Source organism: Barbus barbus, assembly GCF_936440315.1.
Source record: "Barbus barbus genome assembly, chromosome: 2".
Taxonomy (NCBI): domain Eukaryota; kingdom Metazoa; phylum Chordata; class Actinopteri; order Cypriniformes; family Cyprinidae; genus Barbus; species Barbus barbus.
Genome location: NC_136730.1, coordinates 43,196,307 through 43,211,272, shown reverse-complemented (window position 1 = coordinate 43,211,272; position 14,966 = coordinate 43,196,307). Strand labels below are relative to the sequence as shown.

The following is a 14,966-nucleotide window of genomic DNA, read 5'->3' as shown; positions in this document are numbered from 1 at the left end:
AGTCGGAGCTAATGGAGACATGAGACTGACAGTCTCTGCAGGGTGAGGTTAGGCAGGTTACCCATTCACTAGCTCAAGAATGGTTAAGCAGGAGAAACAACAACATATTTTGCATTTAAAAAATATTAATGCAGCTACACTGTGTAAGGTTTTGTCCTCTAGCTGTTAAAAATAGAACTGCATGCCTCTTGCAGAAGAAGATTATTTTGGTTGTGCTTCGGCTCTGCTCCTCCTTCATGGGCCAGTTGCATAAACTTAGCAACCATGTTAAAACTGTGTGTAATCAGTCTTACTTTTCCAATACAAATAAGACAAATCTACCTTTTCATAACTGAATTTAAAAAGTTATGTCCAGTCTTGAAGAAGAAAAAACAATTAGATGACTAACTTTTTAAGACTAGTCTAAACAGTTTATGGTGTAACACCATATGGTTCAACAGTCAAATATGGTGGTGGTGGTGGTGTGATGGTCTGGGGCTGCTTTGCAGCTAAAGGACCTGGATGACCTGCCATAATAGAAGGAACCATGAATTCTGCAGAAAATCCTGACGGAGAATGTCTGGCCATCAGTTTGTGAGCTCAAGCTCAAGCGCACTTGGGTTATGCAGCAGGACAATGATCCCAAACACACCAGCAAGTCCACCTCTGAATGACTCAAAATTAAGGTTTTGGAGTGGCCAAGTCAAAGTCCAGACTTAAATCCGATTGAGATGCTGTGGCATGACCTTAAACAGTCCATTCATGCACGGAAATCCTCCAATGTGGCTGAATTAAAACAATTCTGCAAAGAAGGGTGGGCCAAAATTCCTCCACAGCGTTGTGAAAGACGCTGCCAGTTATCGCAAACGCTTGATTGCAGTTGTTGCTGCAAAGGGTGGCACAAGTTATTAGATTTTATTAGCAATTACTTTGTGCAGTTTTTTTCCCTTAATAAATTAAATCATCATTTAAAAACTGCATTTTGTATTTACTTGCATTATCTTTGTTTAATATTGAAATTTGTTTGATGATTTGAATCTTTTAAGTGTGACAAATATGCCAAAAAAAAGGAAGGGGGGCAAAAACCTTTTCACAGGACTGCATATGCTATATATATATAAGCTATATAGAGGCAGATAAACAGATATATAGATTATCTGCATTACAGCAATAGGACTTAGTCAATATTTGTGTATGTCCAGTGGACACTGAAATAAGGTTTTACAAAATAGGTTTTGTAATACTGAAACAATTTTTACTCTGTTTTCTCTCAATTTCCAGTCAGAAATTGCTAGTACATTTCACAAATAATTACAAAGAAATGGCAAGCAACACATTAAATTAAGCTTGGAATTTTGAATCAGAAAGACTAGTATTTTCTCATAAAACATACTCCAATAATCCAAAATAATATTTTAAGTGTATCTCAGGAAAAACAAAACTGGGGTAGTACCCTTTCAAAAGGTACTAATATTATGTGAACTTTATGTAAGAAACCTAATAGGTTTCTTTAAGGTACTAACATGAATCCCTTAAGGCTAAATACGGTACAAAGTTGTACCTTTTGTAAAGGGTACCACGCCGGTAACAGATTTTGTACCATAAAAGTAAGACAAAGAGCACCAGTTACAGTGCAGCTCGAGTTCAGTCATGGGTGGGCCTGCGCTGTAGGATCTCTACACGAGTACGAGGCAAATCTTTTGAGTCGGCCTGCTGTCATCTCCACCATCTCCTGTCACAGACGAGTCCCCTGCTGCCACTGACTCCTACATTGTAAAACTTCTTAACTAGGAGTAAAACCAGAAGTTTGACGTGACTCTGGTTGACTCCTCTGTGCGCTGCATCGACAGCTCGTCAGTCACTGTCTGCACACTGTTACACACATTCAACAGCTGCTTTCTCTTGCTCTTTGGTCCTATTAGACAAGAAACGCTGCATTTGTACTGGAGGATGTGCGCATACACTGTTGAATTATTCATCGTGAAACATAAAGATATTCAGAAACAGGTGAGAGCATGAAATCTTGAGGGATTCATTTTACAGGAGCGCATGCATTTTGAGAAGCCTGCGTGTACTGTTAAGTTCCTACTCATAAATAATTAAAATAATAGATTTCGTTGGAAGTGTGATGATGGAAGTGTCATTTTTATCCACTTTTGTTGAAAGACAGAAAAATATAAAGGAAAACAATTTCTTCTTTTAAAAAATATTTTTTGCATATTTAGTTCAGAATAAACCAGATTAAACATATTAGCATATTAAGATGAAATACATGAATTAAGTCATGCATTTATTCATATTTGGCATAACTTTACTGTGCTAATACCAATGTTTCATGAGAGATCAGAAAGTCACCAGAGCAGCAGGTGAAATGTGTAAGAAAACGTCTGGATAACCTGTTGCACTTGTTATGGAAATTGTATGTTAGGTTATGCTATTTTTAAAAACTAATATCTCTGTTAATCTGTTCATATTTTCTCCTGATTCATATGAGATATGGATAATGGACTCATAATGGATGGAAGAAATGGTTTGAAGTTTAAATGACCTTCATGATGGATTTATTTCCTACAAACATGCATATTTTCACTTCACAAGACATTGAGGGGGAAAACATCTTCAGCAAATTTTTATTTTTAAGTGAACTATTCCTTTAAGAAATGTACTACAGTAACAACTCAGAGTTCTGTGTTTTGCCCTAAGCTGTGAGCAATGAAAGTAATAAATATAGTTTTGCTTATAAGCTATATCTACCGATATTTAAGGACTCCGGTGGAGTCAGTCTCGCATGTGAGTACATGAATCAGAAAGTGTATACAGATCACAGCTTTGAATACATCAACTCACAGCAAAATATTATAATTATTTTTTAGTTGACGATATCAGGCAAACACTAGAGAAATCCCGATTCAGACTTTATGCATAAACATTATTAGTTCAAGCACAGCACTAATCCTAAATTCAAATCTGTTTGCTTAGCCCATGGCGGCCTCTCACAGCAGACATCACATCTCCCTTCTGATAGTAATTCATTGCATCCAATTATTTTAGCGCTTCTCCCTTCAAGAGCACTGTCCCAAATAGACCTTAAGAGGAAGCGCACGGCACATTGTGTTTTATGCCCTTATTTATATTCTGTTTGATTTGTTTATGCCTTGGGAATTGAGGCAGGTTGTCTGTCGGTGGATGTTCAGCACAAATCATGAAGCCGAGTCTCTCAGTGGCCAGGAAAACTTTTTGACGTATTCTGGATTTCAGATATTACTTACAAGCGTGCGGAAGTCATGTCTGGTATCTGTCGCTTTGAATACATACAATTATACATCAGTATAACAAGTTTGGAAACAATGGAAGTTAAATATACAATAATAAAAATTAGAAGCTTTTTTAAAATTCACTATGACATACTACAAGTATGACATAAAAGAGCATTGTTTGCATGAATCATGTTATTGCACTGATGTCAATCAGGTGGTAACGGTTATGCAATGTGATATTTGGCCCAGTTTCACATTATCTGCTCAAAATACTTGTGCAGAATGGGAACAGAGACAGCTTTTGTCACAGGGGTACAGCAGTCTAGACTGCATCTTAAGACTGTTCATTTTAAGAGCGCATTTATAACCACTTACGGACCTTGTTTTGGCTAAACTATAGACTTACCCCCCAATACTGATCTGTTTCTTTTGCTTGTTCACTTTGATATTGTGTGTATTTACATAAATGTACAGTGGCTGAAATTGGCATGGCAAACCCCCAGCTTGTTAAAATGTATCCTGTAAATGTTTCATATCACTGAAAGCACTACAACTATTGCAGTTAAGATCTAAACCTTGAAGAATTGCAAGGAAGTGTGTTAATGCATGGGTTTTAGTAAATTTTGCACCATTCCGATTAAGTAAAAAATTCTAAAAAACCAAAATATCATTTTTTTTTCAGTCAAAATGGCTAAAGAGCATCAGAATGTTAAATAATATTGTTTGTAATAGCAATAAATCCAGGACATATTTTTTTTATTTTTTATTTTATTAATGCAGGACACAGACAACGAATATACAACACTTACAACTTTATTGGTGTTGATAGTTCCATGAAGAACATTTATCTAGTGGAACCTTTCCATTTCACAAAAGTTCTTTATAATGCTCTTCACACAAATAAAATATGATTCTTTTATTTAATGCTCTTTGGGGGAACCAGAATGGTTCGTCTATTGCATCACTGGATGCTTTAACAGGATAGTTCAGCCAAAAAAGAAAATTCTGTCATCATTTACTGACCCTCCAAACCTGCTTGAGTTTCTTTCTCCTGTTATTTTGAAGAATGTTGGTAATCAGTTGACAGTAGCCATTGACTTATATAGTATTTTTCCACATACTATGGAAATCAATGGCTACCAGCAACCCTTTGGTTACCACCATTCTTCAAAATATCTTCTTATTAAGAAATAAACTCAGGTTTGGAACAACTTAGGGTTTAGAGTAAATGACACAATGTTCATTTTGGCTAAACTATCCCTTTAAGGTTAATAATTATTGACCTATTCCAAACACAGTATCAAGTATCAATCGAACACACACTGCATTATTTCTTCTGCTCCTCTCATCTTTTACTCTCGTTTCCCTCCTCCACCTCTTCCCCAGGGACCCATTCGGTCTTCTGCCACAGACTTGGAGTAGTAAAGCCAATCACACAGCCAGCGATTCTCTTCCCAGCATTCCCACTGCGTTTGCTCTCCTCATCTGACCCCATTCCCATATCGTCCTCCTTCTCATGAACCACCACCGCACGTCCCAGAATGGACTGACCCCCAAACAGCTTGGCATCCGGGAGCTTCAGGAACTTCCTTATAACTCCTTGCTCTGAAACAAAGTTGCCCAGGTCTCCGGGATGACCGGGATGGTCAACCGCCCCCGGATTGTAATGAGGACCAACAGTGACGCATCCCTGACTGAGGTCTCCATACTGATGGATGTGGATGGCGCGCACTTGCTGATCGTCAGCAGGCAAACCACGGAGGTTGATTTTCACTTCTAGCGTTCCATTGGGAAAGACCTGCTTGAAGAGCACCTGCCCAAAGATCTGTGGCTGGTTGGGTGGTAAATTAGGGACGGGAGTCACTTGACAAGTAGCGTAGATTGTGTTGTTGAAGTCCACGACTTCTGGCTTTGGAGCTTCGACGATCACAAGAACAGTGCTGTCAGAAAGCTCTCCACTTTGTATATGCAGCGCCAGCAATATCAGAGGGAATTTTAGGATGATTTTCTCCATGTTACTGTTTAAAGCAAGAGTGGAATCAGTAAAATCATGCAGTTTTAAGAATGCAGTATTTTTGATAGAGGTGCAATTTAAGAAAATAGTTCTAGTGAGTGCACATCAAAGTTTTGTTCTTCTCTTCTTTGCATTAGGCACATTTCAAAGCTTTCTTCCAGGGAGCTTTGTGAGGGAAGGGTTGCATTAGCTTGAAATAGCACAGCCAGATGAAAAAAAATAGTTTTTGAATTGCTGTATAACCTCATGAACAACAAATGTGCTTTATATTGTATGTGCACTTGTAGTGTGCTTCAAATCTTGAAAGCATATTTAAAAAAAAAAAAAAACGTACTTGCAGATAATATAAAATTAATTAAATAAAAGTCCACTTAAGTGTACTTAAAGAGAGACGCTTTCATGACTGTTTCTTAACACACTTAAGTACACTTAAAAAGTGAGCCAATTAATGTCAAAATTAAGTTATTTAAAGTAGAGTTTTAAATTGGATTGTTTTAATTATCCTTGGTTGTGTTTTAAAGAATTACACTTATCATACTAAAGCACATCATTGTAACAGTAGAGGGTTATTCGATATTACATTTAAAGTTAATATATTTTAAATTCACTGAATTGCAACTTCATCATTACAAATGTGCAATTACAACTAAATTGAAATACATGACATAAGTTTCAAAAGAAGCGGCATTAAAGTATATTTTTGTTTCCAATAAATGCTTGTCAGTACATTCAGCAGTACTTTAACAATATTTCAAAAACTACAGAAGAAATTATAAAGTTGCATTGCTTTTTTTGTACATTGCCTATTTGGATATTTGTATATTATTCTTTTATTATCTGTGTCCTGTTGCACTGTGGAGCTTCTGTCACTATAACAAACTCCTTGTATGTGTAAACCATACTTGGCCAATAAAGCTCATTCTGATTCTATAAAGATGTAATTAAGTCCTGCTTAAGTGGGTCAAAAGCACTCTAAAATTCAGATAATATAAATAGCATTTAATATAAATCCAAACTATAATGCGTTTAATTTAGTTGCAATTGATTTTATAATATGTACTCTTTTTAAAAGTCTATTTCTTTAGCTAAATCTTGACAGCAAAATGCTTTTCTTGCATATTCTGTCTGGTATTATTAGCTACGCAACCAAAAAACAAAAATCAAAGGAAAGGCCATACCACAAAAAGCCACGTTGCTGATTAGTCAACATCAAGTCAATATTTGCACCAGTTATCAATGTGAGAAAAAACCCCCTTGAAAAACAGTGAAGGTAGTACATTACCATATACTTGAAATGTTGTCCTGAAACAGTGTGCAGACTGAATATTGTGGTCACAAGATTGCAAAGCCTAATCCGTGTGCAGCCGTGAACCGGGGTCGAGAGAACGTCCACTTGTGATCAAACTTTGTATTATTGATTGGCTGCTTTTCGGAGAACTCGTGTGGAGCTTACAAGTTAACCACAATACATAATAAAAGTTATGTTTGGTTACAGCTATTTTACAGTACAGACAAAAAATAGAATGTTTTAGTATAAATGAGGCATATTAACACTTTTTTTGGGATATTTTCCCTCCCACCCTGTTACAATTGTGGTGTTTTGGAGTCAAAAATGACTGCCCTCCAAAAATACTTGCAATTTACAAAGTATTGTATTCAATCTTTTTATCAGCTAGTTTTCTTTTATTAGTACACATTGTAAAAGAAATCTGAAAAAAAGTTCACATTGTACTGTATTAATGCCAAGAAATGTTCAGTATTTTTTTTTTTTTTTACAGGTGTTCTGTGTGTATTCATGTATGTTCATGGCTTGTGTTTTTATCGTTACCAGAATATGTGTAAAATTTATGGATAATGTAAGAAAATTACCAGTACATTTGTTTTTTTTAAACAGGTGCAGGTTTTGTATTTGTTTTGGAAATGGTTGATCATAGGCCTCCTTGATCTGTTTTTTTTTTTTTTAAATCAAAAACTACCCACAATTTTTTTTTCACTCAAAAACATAAGCTCAGATCAATGAGGCCCACGACCAGCTGAGTCCACAAAGAAATACAAAACCTGTGCTAACTAAAAGAAGACAAGTTGACAAAAAGATTGAATCCAGGATTTGTAAATATTATTACACAATGAGAGATTTACAAGCAATTATTAAAAGTCTGGTCATTGCTGACCAGGAACACCAAATTAGGTAAAGGATTTTCAGCACAGCATTTGTTACAAAAGAGTTACATTTGTTGTTAGTTATCTTACGAAAAAAATATTTTTTTTTACAATGCCATCAACATGCTCTGTAAATGCAATTCCACTTGAAGTTCATTCCTAACCACACTTCATATTCATAATGGACTAAGTGAATATCTGACAGTTCTTCCGTTTCAAGAAACCATTGCAGACTCTGTCCTAAGCCTGACAAGCCTATTTCACATGCAACTGGCCTGTTATTTAATTGTCTGTGAAAGCAGAAATAAAAATGCCCTGTATTTCAGATTTATACAGAGAGCAGTGCAAAGTCTTGTTAACGTTAACTTTGTTTTTCCCATCACCATCAATTCCCAGCCGCGAGCAATGATCCAGTTGCTATTATGTAGCTTGTTAGCCATGCCTAGGCTGTGTAATTACCTGTGTCGACGGCAATGATTGTCTTCTGCTCTAGCTGATTCATTGCAGTATATTATCATAGTCTGAATGTACAGGAGCTGTCTGAGATGTACAAGAGCTCAGTACATCCGGAGACTTCATTCAGGATACTCTCAAGGGATGCCAGTACAGGTTTGGATGACTAACCAATTATAGGGGAGACACAAATGTACTGTTGACTAAACATTATATGGGAATAATACTGAAGTGACTTCTGAGAAATCACTTTTCATTCTCAAATCTGCACATAAAAATGGGATATTTGCAGCAGGCAGTAACATCAGACTTGTGATAATACGTAACAGATAATTTACGTCTGAGACATCTTTTAGTGTCATCCAGAAATAAACATTCAGTTATTTACTCACCTGCATGTGCCATGTTTTCAGTTTGTTTCGGGTCCTTTTTGATCTGTTTCCCTGTTCTGTACATGTCTGTCAGTTTTCTAGTTGAATTAGTTTAGTTCTCCTCGGTTCCCTGCTTGTTTGTTTCCATGTTTCTGATTAATTTGAGTCCTCAGTTCAGGTGTGTCTTGTTTGGTCCTTTCCTTTGCTCTGCTTTATATTAAATCCCTCAGGTTTCCGTTCCCTTTTGTCTTGCATTGATTCTGTTTCCGTTTGTTCTGAGTTAGAGTGGTTGCATTTTCTCCTGCTTCATGTTTTGAGTTATATTAAAACGATTTCCAAGGATCTCCTAGGTTGTGTGCTTCATTATAGCCCTCAACCCATGACGGCATGTTGTTGTAATCCGTAATGACTTTTTTTCTGAAAAGCATAAATGTAGATAAAACCTGCATACTCCTGTAAGCACATAATTGTATTGAATTTGCACTTGTAGTTTAGGACAGGATGAGCTAAATAAACATCACTTCATCCAAATCATCAATGTGTTTATTAAATCCAGTACCCACTAAATTACTGAAAGAGTTGTTATCTGTAGCAGAAGATCTACTGCTCAATATTATTAACTCGTCGTTATCTCTAGGTCACTTCCCAAAACTATTCAAGCTGGCGGTTATTAAGTCTCTTATTAAGAAACCACAACTAGATCCCAGTGAACTGGCAAATTACAGACCTATCTCCTGTTTTATGGCTAAATATGCTCCTTCCTGCAGAAAATGAAATCTATGAAGAATTTCCGTCATGTTTCAGGCCCCATCATAGCACAGAAACTGCACTTGTTAAAATTAAAAAAGGCTTGATTCTTGGTTCAGACCAAGGCTGCATCTCATTGCTAGTTTTACTTGATCTTAGTTCTGCATTTAACACTATAGATCATGACATACTCATAGATCGATTACAAAACAATACGGGTATTCAAGGGCAGGCTTTTAGATGGTTTAGATCCTACATGACCAATCGTTATCACTTTGTTTATTTAAACAGGGAAGCATCTCAATTAACACCAGTAAAATATGGAGTGCCACAAGGATCTGTCTTAAACCCTCTGCTATTATGAATATACATGTTGCACCTTGGTAATATTATTTGAAAATACGGAATAAGTTTCTATTGTTATGCTGATGATACTCAACTATACTGCTGATGCAGAAAAGCTAGTTAATGCATTCATGACCTCTAGACTGGACTATTGTAATGTACTCGGTTGTCCTGCATCTTCAATAAACAAGCTACAGATAGTCCAAAATGCAGCGGCTAGAGTCCTTACCAGGTCAAGAAAATATGATCATATTACCCCAATTTTAGTCTCTGCACTGGCTAACTATTAAGTTCCGTATCAGTTACAAAATATTACTATATTTTAAGGCCCTAAATGGTTTAGCTCCTGCGTACCTAACTAGACTTCTATCACGCTACAATCCAGCACGCTCCCTAAGGACGCAAAACTCTGGACTTGTGGTAGTACCTAGGATAGCAAAGTCCACTAAAGGAGGTAGAGCTTTTTCACATTTGGGTCCTTAACTCTAGAATAGCCTTCCTGATAATGTTCGGGGTTCAGACACACTCTCTCTCTTTCTCTGACACATCTCTTTAGCCAAGCATTCACATAATATCTCATAACCTTGTGCTTCAGTTACATCTGATCAAATGCACATTATTCTTTTGCTTGGGTTGAACACATCATTTTTTGCTTGGTTGGAACAGCAGCCACGCTAATTTTTCTTGTTTCTTCTCTGGTAACTAATTACAGAAGCTTCAGTCTGGATCCAACCCTTACAAAGACCTGAGAAGAGATGATGCCAACCCCTCAGACAACATACAAAACTACCAAATCTTGCTATACGTTTAATCACAGCATGCTATAATTGCTGCTATAGTGTTCAGCATGTGTTTGAATATGTCATTAACTAACTGCATGATTTTTACTGTACCTTTCTCTGCCGTGTGGATATCACCTTGACATACCTCTGATAAACTACTCCTAAATATAATGTAGAAAGTTTAATTTGCTGCGAATTTGCTTTGCAGCCATTTGTATCGTGAAGAGCGCTATACAAAAATTATTTACCAGAACTCTTAAAAGTATTTTTTAAACTGCATATAATGAAATAAAGGTCACTAAAAAAAGAGACTTTCATGATTATTTTTCTTTAAAAAACTATATATATATATAAGAAAATAAATAGAAAAGTTTAACTTAAAATAGGCTACATTTGAAATCATTATTTTTAAATACACATATATATATATATATATATATATATATATAGTCGTGCGTTAAATATTTTGATGTGCTACTAACATACTAGAGCACATGCAAGTATACTGATTACAAATTTTAATGAAAATAAAACAACAGGCTGATCCTTTTAACTACAGTTTAGTTATTAGCTCGCAAAGAGACGAACTCTGTAGCGCCCCACGCGGTGAACGCCGGAACTACCGCCGCTAGATATAATATCCTTCGGTACTACATGCAGAACACAAGCAACATGCGTGCATTATCTCTTGCATCCTACGCCAAAATATACTGTGAACTCCATTGAATAACATGCATGAACAGAGGTGTCTGCTGCAGTGTATTTGAAATAATAATGATGCGGTAAGTACTTCCGGTCGCCATCTTGTCTTTTAGCCGTGCACGAGAGAGAGAGAGAGCAGCGGGTGCTCTGGAGTAACCGAGCAAACTCTTTTCTCTTTTGCTTTATTAATATTTCTATTACGAGATGTCAAAACGACATCGTTTGGATTTAGGTGATGATTATTCGTCGAGCAAGAAGAGGTCATTTGACGGGTATGTTGAGCTTGAGGAGTGTTTAGCATGCTAGCATGCTAACACTCTTGTGCTGGTGTGGTTTAAATATCGCACAGATAGTGACATCGCTGCTGATCAATATTGTATCTGCACTGTTGTTTTCCGGAGAGGTTATTGTAGCAGGAAAGCTCGTTGTTTGCACAGAAGCGGCTGATGCTAGCACGTGTGCTGCTGCGTCGCTGGCTCTATTTACATTCCTCTGTGTTTGTTTTTTGGAGTAAGTTACTTTATAATCTGGTTCGCAATGTGTAAAGAGCAGACATGAAGCCTGCATGAATAAAATGGTTAAAACATCCATTTTTTTTAAAAATTTTTTTGCTAAAAGATGTTTCCCAGTTTTGTTTTTGCCCAAAGATATTTCGCATTGGTTCAATGAGTTGACTACCAAACTGATTTAATTAGGTTTGTGAACGAATCATTCAGACTCTTTTGAGAACCGAATCAACTGATTCATAAAATAATCAGAAACCCACAGAAGTTATTTTCAGACTCAGACATCGCTTTGCACCATTCCACCCAAGCTACAAGCATTTATCATAAAAATTAAAACACACTCATCTTTAATAGTAAAACTAAGGGTGCAGCAGAAGTACAAATCATTTGCTTCACAGGAGAATTGATTTTAAACACTAAAACAGACCTACTTTGATCTCTGATAGTACAGAAACTGTGAAAGCTGTCAGTCTGCATTTTCAACTTCTGTAGTTATGGTAACTTACTTGTACTTTTAGAAAGAGCTATATGTCTGAAATCAGTTGCTGGCCTATCACTAAGTTGCTATTAAATGGGTTTAAATAGATACACATGCATTGTTTACCTCCGGTAGGCAGATAGTCAGTCGGGTTTCCTCAAATAAACTGAAACTCAGCAGCTCTGAAACACTCTGAAGTCTCTTTATTAGTAAGATGTGTTATGGAAGAGTTGGCTAACAGAGTCCCTTGCTTAAAGGCATAGTTTGAATATCAAATTCTCATGAATGTTATCAGTTTGAACTAGGGCTGGCAATCTATTAACGTATTTAATCACGATTAATTGCATGATTGTCATGAGTTAACTCGTGATTAATCACATTTTTAACTGTTATAAATGTGCCTTAAATTAGGATAATACCTTTCAAGTTTTTAATACTCTTATCAACATGGACAAATATGGATGCTTTATGAAAATGTATGTTTAATTGTTAGTAAAACTCAACATAGAGCATGAAGAGTAGACATGCTTCAAAGGTCATAGATGTCTTGTTCATGTCTATTAGACGCATGGACATTTTTTTTCGCAGTACAGAGCAGCTCACTTCATTTGAACATGCTGTACATTTATTAGGCCTATTTATTATTGCATTTGTTTGCCTCTCTGTGCCCACATACTGTGTTTTGATGCAGCCAAATTCTCAATAAAACAGTTTTCATTGATATATTTTACAGTTTCTTTTGTCATACAATGGAATGAATATGAAATAGTGATTAAAATGCATCCCTTTAAGACTATATCCAGCTCTCCCTTCCAAGATGTTAATCTGCACTCTGGGTCTCAGAACTAAATAAGGTTTGTCCAAGAAGTCGCTAGATGTGTCGCTAAGCGCTCTTTTGGAGAAAAAGTCGCTAAATCTAGTTGGTAACACTGTGCATCTCCATTTCTCCAACTATGGGCTAGGCCACGGGTCGAACAGAAAATGCACGCTGCATTAATCGCACGTTAATATTATTGCCGTTAAAATGAATTTGCGTTAATGCATTAATTTTGACAGCCCTATTTCGAACACTAACTTTTTGCCAGGAAACTAAATCCTTGTGTTATTATTTGTCTTCCTATCAGTAAGGACCGTGACAGAGATCGGGATGACCGGTCGAAGGATCGGGATCGAGACCGTGACAGAGACCGAGACCGGGATAGAGACAGCAAGGTGCCCGCCGTGTCCCTCAGCTCCGGCGTGCCCGGCGGCGGGATGCTCACGCTGAAGCAGACGGCCATGAATCAGCAGATCAACCCCTTTACCAACCTGCCTCACACGCCACGCTTTTACGAGATCCTCAAGAAGAGGCTGCAGCTGCCCGTCTGGGAGTACAAGGAACGTTTTAATGACATCCTCAACCGACATCAGAGCTTTGTGCTCGTTGGAGAGACAGGCTCTGGAAAGACCACACAGGTTAGACCAAACAAGGGTTTCCTTATGCTTTACAGCTTTTCACAGGAGACCTTGCTTTGGCCTCTGTAGCCAGAAGCTCCGTGCATTCAGAGATCTTTCAACAGTGGATATTAAAGGTATTAATTAGGATTGGGAAAAAGCTGATTTGTGTTTTAGATTGTTCTTCATCATGGGGAAGTCGTGGCCTAATGGTTAGAGAGTCGGACTCATAATCCAAAGGTTGCGGGTTCGAGTCTCGGGCCGGCAGGGGTTGTAGGTGGGGGGAGTGAATGTCCAGCGCTCTCTCCACCCTCAATACCACGACTGAGGTGCCCTCGAGCAAGGCATCGAACCCCCAACTGCTCCCCGGGCGCCGCAGCATAAATGGCTGCCCACTGCTCCGGGTGTGTGTTCACGGTGTGTGTGTGTTCACTGCTGTGTGTGTGTGTGTGTTCACTGCTGTGTGTGTGTGTGTGTGTGTGTTCACTGCTGTGTGTGTGTGTGTGTTCACTGCTGTGTGTGTGTGTGTGTTCACTGCTGTGTGTGTGTGTGTGTGTTCACTGCTGTGTGTGTGTGTGTGTGTGTGTGTGTGTGTGTTCACTGCTGTGTGTGTGTGTGTGTTCACTGCTGTGTGTGTGCACGTTGGATGGGTTAAATGCAGAGCACGAATTCCATACTTGGCAGTATGTCACTTCACTCACTCATAAGAAAACAGTAAGAGCCTAAACCTGGGTTAAAGCATGAAAGTGCAGTTATCAAATTAAGTCTGTGATTTAATTATGTAGCTGAACTTAAGCTTTGTGACTTGCGCTGTGAGTTTGGGTCACTTATAACATGCTTTTAAAAAATGTCACATGCACCAACCATCTTCATAAATTTGTAATTCAGTCATTTATTAATCTGTTCTCAATAAAAGGAGCTATAAAGTTTCCCAGCAGTTTTCCGCCAAAACAAAGCTCTGTAGTTGAATGTTTTTAAAGAAATTAAAATGGCCATAAATATTAGTTTTGTAATATTGCTGTTGTTCTCTAAAATATTATTTCTATTATGTAATTTCATTATTGTTTTTTTGTTATTATTTAATTGTATTTTTAATAGTACGATAGTAATATTTCTTTGATTTAATTTTCAAATAAAACAATATTTTTTGAAAAATAAATGACAACAGCAATAATAAAATAATAAGTTAATATAAAAATTGAAGTATTAATTCAGTTAATACTTCAGTCAGTAGTAATTCAAATATTTTAATAAATTATTAAAATAAAGAAATCTATTTCTATTGTACTGTAAAATAAAAATGATTTAATACTGTTGCTGTTGTTTTATTTATATATATATATATATATATATTTATTTATTTTCCAGTGCAATTTCTGTGTGTAATTTTATAGTTTTAATAACAAAGTGTTTAGAATAACAATGATTGTTGTTCCCATTTATTATTATTGTTGCATAGTCATATTGAATGGGTGGAAAAACAGTTTTTTTTTTTCTTTCTTTTTTTTTGTCTTTAGCTTATCACATGTCTGAATATTAATCCTTTGCATATCAAATATTTCCCTGCTCTCCTTTCTCGTATTTTAAATTATGCTGCCTGTTAACCGGCTCAGGCAACCAAAGCTGGTGTGCCCTTTTTCACAACCTTCCCAAGAGGCATTCTGACTAATTTGTGACTGGCGCCATGTTAACCAATGAACTTATTCATTTGTTTAAGGGAAGATCAGAGAAACACAGC

At 36.8% G+C, this 14,966-nt stretch overlaps 2 protein-coding genes across 2 annotated transcripts in view; one reads left to right on the top strand and one right to left on the bottom strand.

Moving 5' to 3' along the window:
- Window positions 1–4,009: 4,009 nt before the first annotated feature.
- Window positions 4,010–6,673, bottom strand: sod3a (superoxide dismutase 3, extracellular a). The gene is made up of 2 exons (XM_079438827.1): window positions 6,533–6,673; window positions 4,010–5,254 (listed from the first exon to the last, which is right to left on the bottom strand). Exon 2 carries the CDS (start codon window positions 5,248–5,250, stop codon window positions 4,582–4,584), a length of 669 nt encoding a protein of 222 aa, XP_079294953.1. The 5' UTR covers window positions 5,251–5,254; window positions 6,533–6,673; the 3' UTR covers window positions 4,010–4,581.
- A 4,233-nt stretch (window positions 6,674–10,906) lies between these two features.
- LOC306884425 (ATP-dependent RNA helicase DHX15) overlaps window positions 10,907–14,966 on the top strand; it is a 35,368-nt gene continuing 31,308 nt past the window's right edge. The window contains exons 1-2 of the mRNA XM_079440259.1: window positions 10,907–11,082; window positions 12,919–13,249. Of these exons, the coding sequence (XP_079296385.1) occupies window positions 11,015–11,082; window positions 12,919–13,249 (399 nt within the window). The 5' untranslated portion in view covers window positions 10,907–11,014. The remainder of the gene's footprint in view (window positions 11,083–12,918; window positions 13,250–14,966) is intronic.